We start from the raw sequence: 13,057 nt of genomic DNA, 5'->3' as shown, positions 1-13,057 counted from the left end.
CGACGGTATATATACATTGCATTTGGTAATGGAATTGACTACTATACCTCTACCGCTTAACATAAGAAACAAATAACTAATTTTAGTTGCAATTAATATAAGAAACATAAATCAAAGACAAGTAGAGGTGCACAAAAAGACCGATTATGAACCTCCCGATGGTTCCTACCTAGAGCCAGACCCGATCACAACCCAACTCGCGGGTACATACCGGGTTTTGAGTTTCTCCCCGGACACACCAGAATCGGTTCCACCAACACCCGGTCAAAACCCGACACGACCTTACCTAAAACCCGATAAAACCTAGCAAACCCCATCAAATATACAACTATGCCCAAAACCGGTTCGTATCTAACCTAGTTCTTGACTTTTGTTGACCATACCCGGAACTGATTCCTACTCGATTTCGGTTGTTACAAATACCTGATTTGTGCACCTCTAGACAAAGACAAGTATTTTTTTTGTAGAGGTGCACAAACTAGGTATATACAAGAACCGAAACCAGATATGAACCAATTTCGAGTATGGTCGGGTATTTGATCGTGTTTTTTCGGGTCTTGTTTTTACAGGGTATTTCCGGTTTTGAGGAGAAACCCAATAGAACCGATTTCGGGTGTAGTTGTTGGGTGAGGTTTTGGGGCAAGAAGTTGTATGTAGTCAGAAAGAGGCGGCGTATACACTACAACTTGTGTTTGTGTGTTGTGTTAAACTAAACCAACAGACATAAGCAGCCTTTCGGAGACATCAAGAGACTCCAACCTCGACCTCTCCGAAACTCTGTCTTTCTCTTTTTAACTAACAATTCATTCAATCCTTGGATCCATACATACATACAATTCAATACAATACACTCATCATCATCATCATCATCGTATCATGTCGACTGCGTTTTCTTCATCCACCCATTGTCCTTCATCACCGGCTTATTTCAACCAGAGTAATAATCGACTTCAACAACGTTTCACAACCTCCGTTCGTCCCAAACAACAACCTCGTACTACTAGGAAGAATTTGTCTCTCCAACAATCATCATCATCATCATCATCATCTAAATCTAATGGAGGAGTAGTCAAAGCTGTTCATCTGCAAGATGGTTAGTGACCTATCTATATCTGTACCTTCCCTAATTATGATTATTATTATTATCTTGTATGTACACCTTGTTTATCCCTAATTTGACTTTTATTATTATTATTATTATTATCAATCCATAATGTTACAGATTTATTCACCTAGACTAGTTAGTGCCGCATTTACCTAAACGAATTGAGCCCGGCTAGTTTAGTTTACAAGGTTTTCACCCTCGGGCTCGATTGTTTACTGTTTGTTAATAGTTAACTTACACTAGATTTTAAACAAGCCTAAGCTTGGCTGTGCACTTATATCATATGATTGAAGTTATTGACGTATAGCCAGAACTTGTATGATATATTATATAATTCTATATTGGCCTCTGGGTAGGGTGATTCGGGTACTTGGTTTGCGTTTGCTAAAGGTTATATTGTGCTTCTACAAAATTGTTAATAATATAACTGTGCTACAAAATTCGGGTATTTGTATAAAGCTTGCAGACCAATAAACCAAAGTATCTTTCTTCGGTTAGTCGGATTGTGGTATTAACGGGTTGGTTGATTCGGGTATTTGGGTTGCTAAAAATCATATTGGATTGCTACAAACTTTGGGTATTCGGGTTTCATAAGTAGTATCATACTACTCATCCCAGTTCGGGTTTGCCACACTGATAAAATTAAAGCTTAACCACAATGTTCACCAAAAAAACCGTTAGAAACTGACTGGAAATAAAAAAAAAACATAACACGACAGGTTATTTCAAATTAATAAAACTTGACTGCTTGGGCTTCGACAACTCTTTCTCGGTCTCGAGTGCTGCCTGGATGCATGTTGTGGACATGGATCCCGACATCTAGCTGCGTTACAGTCAAATTGTTTTCACCACACAAGTTTAACATGTAGCTTGCAAACTTGGCCCGTTCATTCAAATGGGTGTATGCATACATTATTTTTTGGGCGTTTAGTTTTGTGGTTTTTAGCTGGGGTGTCAAATTGCAGTTGCATTTTGGATGGCGATGCAGCTGCAGGGGTTGTCGGGGACTGAACGCATAATAAAACAGAGCGACAGTGCATAAATAAACCTAATAATTCAGCAACAGATTGACAACTGTGATGCAAAACCGCTATTCAAAGTGTATATAGTTAAAACGTTACACAAAGTTTATTACTTTTTTTTTCTCAAACTAAACTAATTTATAATGATGCTTTTTTGGTTCTTGTTATTTCACAATTTCTAATTCGAAATTTTGAAATCATCTAACAATGCAAATGCACATAGACTGATTTGACAATCTAACAAAGAATAAATAGAAAACAAGCTGAAGTGTTGTTGAACTTGATTCTGATTGCAAGTGGCGACCTTCATTTTCTCAAGTCTCGGTTTTCATTTTTGTTTTTAACGTTTCGATGGTCGCTTATAGCTCGCTTTTTTTTATTTACTTGTTTAATGTATTAGGTGATAGTTGTTACTCGATCATTGTCATTCGTCAGACACTCAGATTTATGATTTCATGGAGTGGACTTTTTAATTGGATTGGAAGAAAATTAATACACGAGGGACTCGTAAAAAACTTGAAGGGTGCTTAATTTTTTAAAACTAGCTTTTACACTACAAATTTCAAAAATATACAAGCCCGTTAAAAGTTCAGTGGAGCCTAATCCGCTCTTGGTGGTAGTTAATGATTTGTGTGCTTATTGATTATGATTAGGTACATCAAGTAAGAAAGCGGCGTCTTCTGTTAAAAGTGATGGTCCTGCTAACATATTGAAAGATGAAATATTATCCGTCCCACCTGTCACACTTCCAGAAGAAATTACAGACGTTGCTAATGTCGACTTCAACAAAGAAAACTCAACGGTTAGTATAACCGTGGTCGGCGCATCTGGTGATCTTGCTAAGAAGAAGATATTTCCTGCACTTTTTGCACTTTATTATGAAGGTTTTCTACCAAAGGTTTGTAATTTTTTTTTTCATATTGTAAAGTTTGTTTTCGTCACACAGTGCTAGTGCTTGATTTTAATATTTGCCAATTGGTTATCAGCATTTCACTATATTTGGATATGCTCGTAGTAAGATGACTGATGCTGAACTTAGAACTATGGTTAGCAAGACACTTACATGCAGAATCGATCAAAGGTGAATTATTTTAATTCTTTTTTTATGTTTATTTGCTTTTATCTTAAAAAAGTTTTGAACTTTCTAAACGTGAATCATAAATGGCGTCATTTAGGGAGAATTGTGGTGAAAAGATGGACCAGTTTCTTGAAAGATGTTTTTACCACTCGGGTCAATACGACTCTCCAGAAAACTTCTTGGAGCTAGACAAAAAGCTCAAGGATCATGAGGTAACTAGCACATATGCAATTTATGGTTCGTTTTTATAAGTTGAAATGTTTAGTTTTATAACGACGCATTTTGATGTAGGGCGGAAGGGTAGCAAACCGTCTTTTTTATCTATCAATCCCGCCAAATATTTTCATAGACGCGGTTAAATGTGCCAGCACATCCGCATCTACTGCAAATGGATGGACAAGGGTAATTGTGGAAAAGCCGTTTGGTAGGGATTCTGAATCGTCTGCTGCGTTAACAAGGTCCCTTAAGCAATACTTGGAGGAAGATCAAATTTTCAGGTAGTTTTACTTCTTATAAAGAAACCGAGACGAAGCATCAGTCTAACTGAGTTTGTTATGATATTGCAGGATAGATCATTATCTTGGGAAAGAATTAGTGGAGAATCTGTCGGTTCTTCGTTTTTCTAACCTGATTTTTGAACCCTTGTGGTCAAGACAATATATAAGGAGTGTGCAGTTCATATTCGCTGAAGATTTTGGTACTGAAGGACGAGGAGGGTAAGTATCCGTTTTGAACTCGAGCTCTAGCTTGAGCTCGGCTTGTTTCGAGATCTATTTTCAAAGCCCGAGCTTGGCTGGTTTACTATAATTATAATTATTTTTATATATTTTTTCTATTATAATTTTTTGTATAATATAATATATATTATTTAGTTATTTTTATTTGTTTTTTCATAACATATATATATATATTACTCCCTCCGTCCTATAAGTGTCATGGTTTGAAAAACACAAAATTTAAGAAAGTTTCAATGATTGTACTTTTTTCTTAACAAATTACTATAATGTCTTTGACATATATAAAAAGACAAAGTTTGATAAAGTTTGAATGATTGCATGTTTAAGGGTAAATTTGGAAATTGCTTAATAAAGTTTGAAAGTGGACATTTGTAATGGAACAAACTAAAAAGGAAAAGTGGACACTTTCAAAGGGACAGAGGGAGTAATTAATAATTATTAAATATATATTTTAAAAAATTATATAAATGACAGGCTCGTTTAGGCTCGTGAGCCGGCTCGAGTTCGATAAGTGACGCTCGGGCTTGGGCTCGAGCGAGCTTTTTAACTAGCCGATCTCGAGTAGCTCGGCTAATTTGCACCCCTACCGTTTTCCTTATGTTTTTGCTATTACAAACTCTTATGTGTATGCTTTGTACTCCATTTTTCAGATACTTTGACAACTATGGAATAATTAGAGACATTATGCAAAACCATCTGCTTCAAATGCTGGCTCTTTTCGCCATGGAAACTCCTGTCAGTTTGGATGCAGAAGATATCAGAAACGAAAAGGTTTTAACATTTAATCTAGGAAACCGTAACATTAACATCTTATCGTTATACTATTATCTTAAAGTTAATATTTTGCAAACTTTTTTATGGAATTACAGGTCAAAGTTTTACGTTCAATGAGGCCTTTACAGCTTGATGATGTGGTAACAGGACAGTACAAGAGTCACACAAGAGGGGGTGTTAAGTACCCTGCTTATACGGATGACAAAACCGTACCGAATGACAGTTTAACACCGACTTTCGCTGCTGCTGCTCTTTTTATCGATAACGCCAGATGGGACGGAGTACCCTTTTTAATGAAGGCTGGAAAGGCTTTGCATGATCGCAGGTTCGTAATCCAAAAATGTTTTACAAATTTTAATATTTGATACGGTCGTATTGTTATATTAAATCTTTTTTTATATTGCTTCAGGGCTGAAATAAGAGTGCAGTTCAGACACGTACCTGGTAATTTGTATAACAAGAATATCGGGACGGATCTTGATCTAGCAACAAACGAGCTCGTTATTCGAGTGCAGCCTGATGAAGCTATATATCTCAAGATTAATAATAAAGTCCCGGGCTTGGGTATGAGATTAGACCGAAGTAACCTTAACCTTCTTTATTCAACAAGGTAATTTAAATATTTTTTTTTGTCATTTTTGTATTTTTTTTATAAAGTAGAGGTAAAAATTTAAACTTTTAATATTGAAACGAACAGGTACTCTAAGGAGATTCCTGATGCGTATGAAAGGCTTCTTTTGGATGCGGTTGAAGGCGAACGAAGACTTTTCATACGCAGCGATGAGTTAGATGCAGCTTGGTCGTTATTTACTCCTGTGTTAAAAGAGCTTGAAGAAAAGAAAATTGTACCGGAGTATTACCCGTATGGCAGCCGAGGCCCAGTTGGGGCCCACTATCTTGCTGCGAGATACAAGGTTCGATGGGGCGATGTTGGTTCAGAGGAGTAACATTTATATGTTTTTTTTTTATTGTGTAACTGATAATTTGGGATTGCATGTTGCAAGATTTTGATTGCTGGTGAGGAAGTTAAAATTCTTAGGGATGTATGGTTTAATGAATGATAATAAGCCAAATATGAAAATTTAAGATGGTGTTGTTTGTCATTTTTATTTTTATAACACTTTAATGGATGAAATCTATGTAATTTCATTATTGTTAGTGTGTTGACTCACTAGAATATGGTGGTTATTTAGCCACTTTAGTATGGGAATAGGGAGTAGTTGATACTCGGTCCGAAATGTTCAAACTTGTTAATTTGAACCATACTCGTAAACATCTTATTTTCATAGTGTTTTTGTTTGTTTTATGATGATACAATATAACATTGTTAAGTCGTTTTTAAATGATAATTCATCTTGATTTGCTTGGTATAGAACTACCCTTTTTGACCCATCAGTCTTTTGTTTGTTTCGACCTGTTCCCAATTTGGTCAGGAGTTGTTCTAACCCAAACCAAGCTGAACTGGTATTTAAAATGATCGTTCTGACCAAAACCCATCTTCCGTTACCCCGTCTGCAACATATTTGTTTTTAGGAAAATTTAAGGCAAATATGAGATGTAAAACTTAGTTCGAAATGATGCTCCAAAGAGACGAACGAAACAATGCTTGAATTCGGTTGTTTGAACTTCCAGTTAACAAAAATCAAGTCATTTGGGTCACTCGTGAAAAGACTTCATTCGAGATATGAAGCCAACAAGGATTCACAGTTGTCACGTGTCTTCTTGACACAAATGTCAATAATCAATATTCCAAAGATTTCATGTATATGATAATGGAATATTGTGATTAGAGAGGATATGTTGCCACATTTGTGGGATCCCCAACGACTTTGCTTCGACAAAATGCACCAGTAGATGTTAGTTTGTTGTTTACAAAAGTAAACTGATGAAAATGTTGCAACTATTTTATCCCCAAAATGCCCCTGAGATAATTACTTTATTGGTATAATCAGAGTTTAGGTCAAAAACAGCTAGGGTTTTGGGAAGATTTTCTGGATTTATATTAAAACTGAACTAATCGATTAAAGGGAATGAAATTGATGTTAGTTTGGTTTGGTTTGGTTTAGTGTAAGAATTCTACAGTTTTGTTTTGGTTTGCAAAAACAAAAACCGTTACTTATGTTTTGGTTCACGGGTTGACGTAAAAACCGCGAACACATCTAATGTTATTTATAAATTAAATTGACAAATAGATATAAATAAAAATAATTATATATATATATATACTAGTCGGAGACCCGCGCGATGCCGAAAATATACTACGCTGTCATCATTTGTTTTATTTTATCAATCCTCTTGAGATATATTTATCGTCTATCATGCTATAATCACATCAACATTTTTCTTTTCTTTTCAATCTAAACCAAACAATTATTTTACTATCATAAATTCATAATGACAAACTATAAGTTTGATCTAGGATTGTGTTGAGACCTCATATCACCATGTAACAAATACTGGTATTTGTTTAGAATTATACCACAAATATGTAAACATAGCTCTTCAAGTTACATCAAATGTACTTTCAATATAAAATATATAAATTAAAAATATTATCCACCAACAACTTTTGATCAAACATAAGAAATTTTAAATCTACTTGAGACAACAAAACAGCAAAGTTGAAAATCAAAATATAACTTTTGACTGAAGCAATGAAGCTTTAGCTTAGATAATTCCAATCTTGTTAGCATAACCCAACAATGTAATGCCACAACAGATTGGGAAGCATAACCCTACTTGTTTATGCTGCTTAATTATCAGTTGCAGTTTCTACTGGAATATCATCTACCAATTCCAAAGGTGTTGCTGTAATTAAAAAATAGTTAGGACACTTGGGGCATTGTAGTCCACATGCACAACATGATAGCAATTCTAACAATTAGTTCAGTATGTGAAATTGATTAAAAGGAATATGGGTCAAACCTCAAACATGACACAAAAGTTTTAAGTCAGTTATGTTTTGGTTTCAGTTTTTTCGTCCATGTCGGTTTGGTTTCCGTTTTTGGTTTCAGTTCGGTTTCTATTTTTTCAGTTTCCAAATACCATTAACTTGACCCTAAATTACCAATTTTCCTCGTTGGTTCTAGTCAAACGGGCCAAATAAAACGTTTTAGCCAACCGGCTCAATTAAAACTGTTTAGCCAAACAGGTAAAATATACCTTTTTAGTCAGACTTGACCTTTTTGAAGGTAAAAGTTTACAAAATAATCAATGATGTTCAACGGATAAGATTGTTCATTTTTCAATAATAAGCAAATCTTAAAAAAAAAAACGATTTAGTATATCTTGAACTTATACGATCCATTTTCCTGTTAGTTGTTTTTTAATATGGCCCACTTGAAACCGACCCGAACTCGCATACTGAACCCGACCCAAAGCCACCCAAAACCTGAGTTAAAAACACTTTACTTACCAGAACCCGACCTGATGCAGCCCAAAACTCGATTAAACAACAACAAAAATATTGAACCCGACTTGATGCAGCCCAAAACTCGATTAAACAACAAAAAGAATATTGAACCCGAATCGATGCAGCCCAAAACTCGATTAAACACCAGCAAAAAAAATATTGAACCCGACTCGATGCAGCCCAAAACTCGATTAAACAACAAAAAAGAATATTGAACCCGAATCGATGCAGCCCAAAACATGATTAAACAACACCCGAAAACCAACAAACACCCGAAACCCCTGATTAAATAAGCTTATTTTTGGGCTCGGGCGCGTTTCAGTTCGGCTCGGGTGCGATATTCTTATAGTATTATTTTGTTGAGTTCCATCCATATCATATTTTTATTAGATGGGCTTCAACTTTTACCCTAAGAACCTGCCCAGAAGGTATGACACGAATAACCATCATTATCATCTTTTCGCAACAGAACTAAAAACCTCAACACATTAAATCTGGCCTAAACAAAACATAATGGCAAACCACGAAGTACTAATCTACTAAAATTTGTTGTCATGTGCAAGTTAATACCTTAATACATTAAAAGTTTAATACATTTAAACACAACACTCGACAAGCTTGAAATCAGTAACGAATTAAAAAAAAAAAAAAAAAAACTCATGGAATTGAGATTCACACATGAGTCACAGAGACACACACTTCATCAAAGAAACAAACATTCATTGAGAACGTAGCAGCTCAATTATTTTAACAACTCGGAAACCTATTCAATTGATTACAAACTCAAAACGTAAAAATACGCACCAAATAGAGTGATGGCATCTGTACTCGCCTCAAAATCAAAATTGTGAGCAGCAATAGCAAAAGAGTTGTAAAACACCAAATAGATATAAAATTAATCATTCACATTATTGTTGTTAAAGTGAAAAACTTTTTCAAACATGAACTTACTAAAATTCTTTTACGGGATGAAACTCTATTTTAGTGTGCACAGACTGCAAAGTATATGCTCGAATGTATATCAGCACTTCAGCAACACAGTGTGAAAGATTTAAGTATAAATGTAAATAATTAAAACACACATAACAGATGCTCCTTCTCCTATAATTGAAAGTAGTGCACTTTTGAGTAATTGAACACCAATGTATGTGTATTAGACTTCCCAAGACACCAGAATCAATAATTTAATTTACAAAAGTAGGAAATATTACGTTGCATTCAATCAGATTGGAATTTTTTGCACTCTCAGCTCACCTGCAAAAACAACAAACAAGTATAAATCAATGAAAATTTACATTGAAACATTTCATCAACAAGTGGGGTGCATAATTGAATCTTGCTACACAACGATTTGGCATTCTCTTTATCTGACTTAAATCTATAAATAGAAAATTTTAAGTTTCATTATTGTTTACAAAAATATTTTTTATTCTAAACTAAAAATATTTAATAGAGATACATGAGTAAACTAAGTGGTGTATAGTGTATATTAATATAACAGTCGTTGGTTCATAGACCATTGTTTATGAAGAACTTTAATTAAATGAGTTTTGAAGAAGATGTTCCTTATTCTCTTCCACCTGACCATATTTTGGTCAGAATTTTCACCCAAACCAAAATCATTTTTTAAAAAATGGCCCGTTTTGACACAAACTGATTTTGGTTTTGAACCGATATTGACCCAAACTTGTTATGAGATGAACCAAGTTGATATTCTTTTAAAAAACTTATTTTGGTCATAACTAATATCATTCAGAACCCATATTAAGTTATTTACCGGAGCCTGTTCTGACTCCGAACGATCGAACCAATCTGATTTTTTTTAAATGACCCGTTTTGACCCAAACTCCTTTTGCGTAAAACACATATTGACACAGGCCCGTCCTGATCCGTGACCAATACTATGTTTTATTTATAACAAGGTTGTCATTTGGATCGTGTAAACGAGTTTTGCTTATTGGGTTGTATACCTCAGTTTTTTGTTGTTGAAACCTCAAGCGGATACCGACAGAAATATGTTTCAGTTAATTGGTATTCGGGGTGTTCGGATGTAAACGGTTCGGTTTTAATCAGTAATCAGATTATGTGTTTGGGCTTATACGGGTTGCATAATTGGACAAAACTGAAATTGTGTTTTGTAATACAACAAAAAACAACCTTCTAATGCTACCCTCTCAACAAGTGCAAACATCACCAGCCATCTTTTGTAGCTTTTCAACGTTCATCTGTCAATAATACAAAAAAATATGTCAATATATTTTGATACATATATTTGAAAACTACATCAATTTGCACATATTAAGAGAGTTGGTTACTTTCTATTGATAAAGTTGGTAATAAAAAAACAAATGTGGAAAAAAAAAAAACATGGTTCAGTTAACTCCATTTTTTAATATGATGCCAAGCTCGAGCCGAGCTTTGACTCATTTAAGGTACTACATGAGATTGAGCCGAGCTTACGCATAAGTATGATAAAAATAACTAAAAACTTATATAAAATAATTATTAATTATTATATTAGCTGAGCTCGAGCTTGAAAAAACAACTCATGAACCGACCGCAAGCTTTACAAAAATAGCTCGAAACGACCCAAGATCAAGCTCAAGCTCTTGTAAGTCAAGACGAGCCGAGTTCGAGTCTAGTTGAGCTTGTGCTCGCCTCGTTTACACCACTACTCTCATCGGTTTTACTAATTAGTTACCACAGATTGTTAAACCACATATATATAACATCAATTGACAGCTAAAAGAAATAACTGAATATAAGAAAGACATGCCTCAATATAGTTTTTTGATGATCAAGTTCTTTGTCCAGATCATTGATAGCCAGATTATAACCCTGCATCGATGAAGACTGGTTAGTTGGGTGGACCTATCGAATCAATCCCAATTAAACCATGGGTCTACCAGGTCAAGCTCACACAAAGATGCATATAAAACAAAACCCTAGAATACATACCCTAACAATAATCATGAACTTCAAAGGGTAAAGAAGCTTGTAACCACATTTATATATTTTAATTCAGAACTGTGACTAAAATGTAACAACTGAGAGGAATGCTTACTTGTGCACAATGTTTCCAATAGTGTGATCTTCTCAGTAGTGAATGAAGCTGCATATAAATCAGACAAACCACAATTTCAAACCTCAAATCGATCCCATTCTATGAACTCGTAGAGCTTCAAACCATTCCTTGTGAAATAGAAAGAAGCTTAAAATTATTAGTGTTTATGCATCAAATGATAAGACTGATTTACAAAAGGCTCTTGGTTATCATCTAGCTGCTTCATGTCATGGTGTGCAAAGGTTGATCAAACATATCTCTCTCACACATATGCGTATTAAGCGATCATACACCAATTGTTTTCTACATGTAATCCGGCAGGCTTATACGGAATTCTTACGAAGAAATTCTACCAGTTTTGCAGGTTCGATTTTCACAAAATTAAGTGAATTAGGATTTTCACACTTTTTAACCTTTTGAAATGCAAGTGCAGTTGTATTTCCCCAAAACACGAAGCTGTGGAAATGTATTTTAGCAATCGACTTTTGGTGGAGACGCACCAGCACCACTACATGAAAATGAAATTTGCAAACGAGATGGCTTCAAACTGTTATTGGATAATTAAAATTTATTTTGGGATGAACCACTGCTTATATTGTATGCATTTTTATGTTCCCACAATTACTCCTTTTTTTTATTAAAAAAAATAATTCAACTTTGGGGATATGTTTGTTCAAACGATATACCTACTAAATGAATTGCAAATAAAACAAGTCTGCCTAGCTTTAGCTGGGACTTGTCCAGTCCACCAAACAAGAAACAGTTTATAGTTAAAAAGAAAAATCAAGAAGCACCTTATTTACATCTACATGCCACTACATCCAAAACCAAAAAAAAAAAAACACCAAAAGTCAACATTCATGCCACAACCCCATAAGTCAATATCTCCAAAACACACCCAGGCCACCTCAGCAGTAAAACATCACTCTCTTTACACGGTCATGTATGTCCGGTCCGGGAGTGGGCTCACTTTTCTTGTTGCACGTGAATCACCATCAGATAGATAGCTGTGCATCTTCCATGTATGAACGCGCTCGGAAAGCAGCCACGTGTGCAAGGGGGAACTACAAAATACGGGTTCATATAATCGTACAACTTAAATGATGAAAAACAAAAATACAAAGCGTACCTATATATAGAGACACATCGAGTGCACCTCACGTACCTGAAATTAGTTGAAATGATAAAGCAAGGAAACTATAATATCGTTTTAGAGTTGGTTGGTTGGTTGATTGAAATACGTGTAGCAAAGAGACTTGGTTAGCATCTGCAAACCGGTCATCTGCAGTGAACTCGTTCTCATCATACAGAACACGATAATGCCGTCGGCCGACTAGTCCACTGCAAATCAAATCAGACATGTAAAAAACGTAAAGAACTTCAAAATAGTTGACAACAGGCATTCATACATGTTAAAGTGAATTAAAAAGCATTTTACCTGAATTGACTACACAGATAGAAGTCAAATTCAGTTGGGTGACAAATCTTTGTGTCCACAGCGGTTCCTGCTAATCTAATCCACATAAAAATAATTAGAAGATATTACAAACCGGAAATTTTAAAAAAGGTTAAAAATAACAGACCAGGAAGTACGTTGCCACTCTTGTCGGTAGAGTTCCTATCACCATGCTTATTCGGCAAGAAACGAGTATGACGCCTCTTTCGCACCACAATAAACGTGATAGGTGGCATATAATTCTCCTCCAGTGAAACACAAATGCCTGAAAAAACCACCACCATGTTTTAAAGACCATAAATTTTATATATTATATAGAAACAGAAAACGTAATAAACCTACCTTATGAATGCTAGCTGTCCACTTCACTCAGTAAAACCTCGTTAAATTGTCCACCGTCTCTGTAAAT

The 13,057-nt window shown here is 35.0% G+C and overlaps 1 protein-coding gene across 3 annotated transcripts; it reads left to right on the top strand.

Moving 5' to 3' along the window:
* Nucleotides 1–718: 718 nt before the first annotated feature.
* Nucleotides 719–5,790, top strand: LOC143607877 (glucose-6-phosphate 1-dehydrogenase, chloroplastic-like). 3 transcript variants are annotated; one of them, XM_077083160.1, is made up of 11 exons: nt 743–813; nt 852–1,093; nt 2,781–3,025; nt 3,114–3,208; nt 3,303–3,417; nt 3,497–3,702; nt 3,772–3,921; nt 4,593–4,713; nt 4,812–5,041; nt 5,126–5,326; nt 5,414–5,790. In XM_077083160.1, exons 2-11 carry the CDS (start codon nt 877–879, stop codon nt 5,661–5,663), a joined length of 1,830 nt encoding a protein of 609 aa, XP_076939275.1. In that variant the 5' UTR covers nt 743–813; nt 852–876; the 3' UTR covers nt 5,664–5,790. The 3 variants fall into 3 exon arrangements, with proteins under 3 accessions (XP_076939274.1, XP_076939275.1, XP_076939276.1); XM_077083159.1 differs by having other exon boundaries at nt 719–1,093; XM_077083161.1 differs by lacking the exons at nt 743–813; nt 852–1,093 and adding an exon at nt 2,529–2,650.
* Nucleotides 5,791–13,057: the final 7,267 nt, after the last annotated feature.

This window comes from Bidens hawaiensis, unplaced genomic scaffold (genome assembly GCF_021521415.1).
Source record: "Bidens hawaiensis isolate Kalapana, Puna unplaced genomic scaffold, B.hawaiensis_p1.1 tig00088550_1, whole genome shotgun sequence".
Lineage (NCBI taxonomy): Eukaryota > Viridiplantae > Streptophyta > Magnoliopsida > Asterales > Asteraceae > Bidens > Bidens hawaiensis.
Note: the sequence above shows the minus strand (reverse complement) of the source record. Positions and strands in the feature narration are given on the sequence as shown.

Excerpts from the sequence above, each read along its gene's own strand:
- LOC143607877 (XM_077083159.1), top strand. The coding sequence starts at position 877 with ATGTCGACTGCGTTTTCTTCATCCACCCATTGTCCTTCATCACCGGCT. Across the intron at positions 1,094-2,780 it reads AGCTGTTCATCTGCAAGATG|GTACATCAAGTAAGAAAGCG; the intron begins GTTAGTGACCTA and ends GATTATGATTAG. Across the intron at positions 3,418-3,496 it reads AAAAGCTCAAGGATCATGAG|GGCGGAAGGGTAGCAAACCG; the intron begins GTAACTAGCACA and ends ATTTTGATGTAG.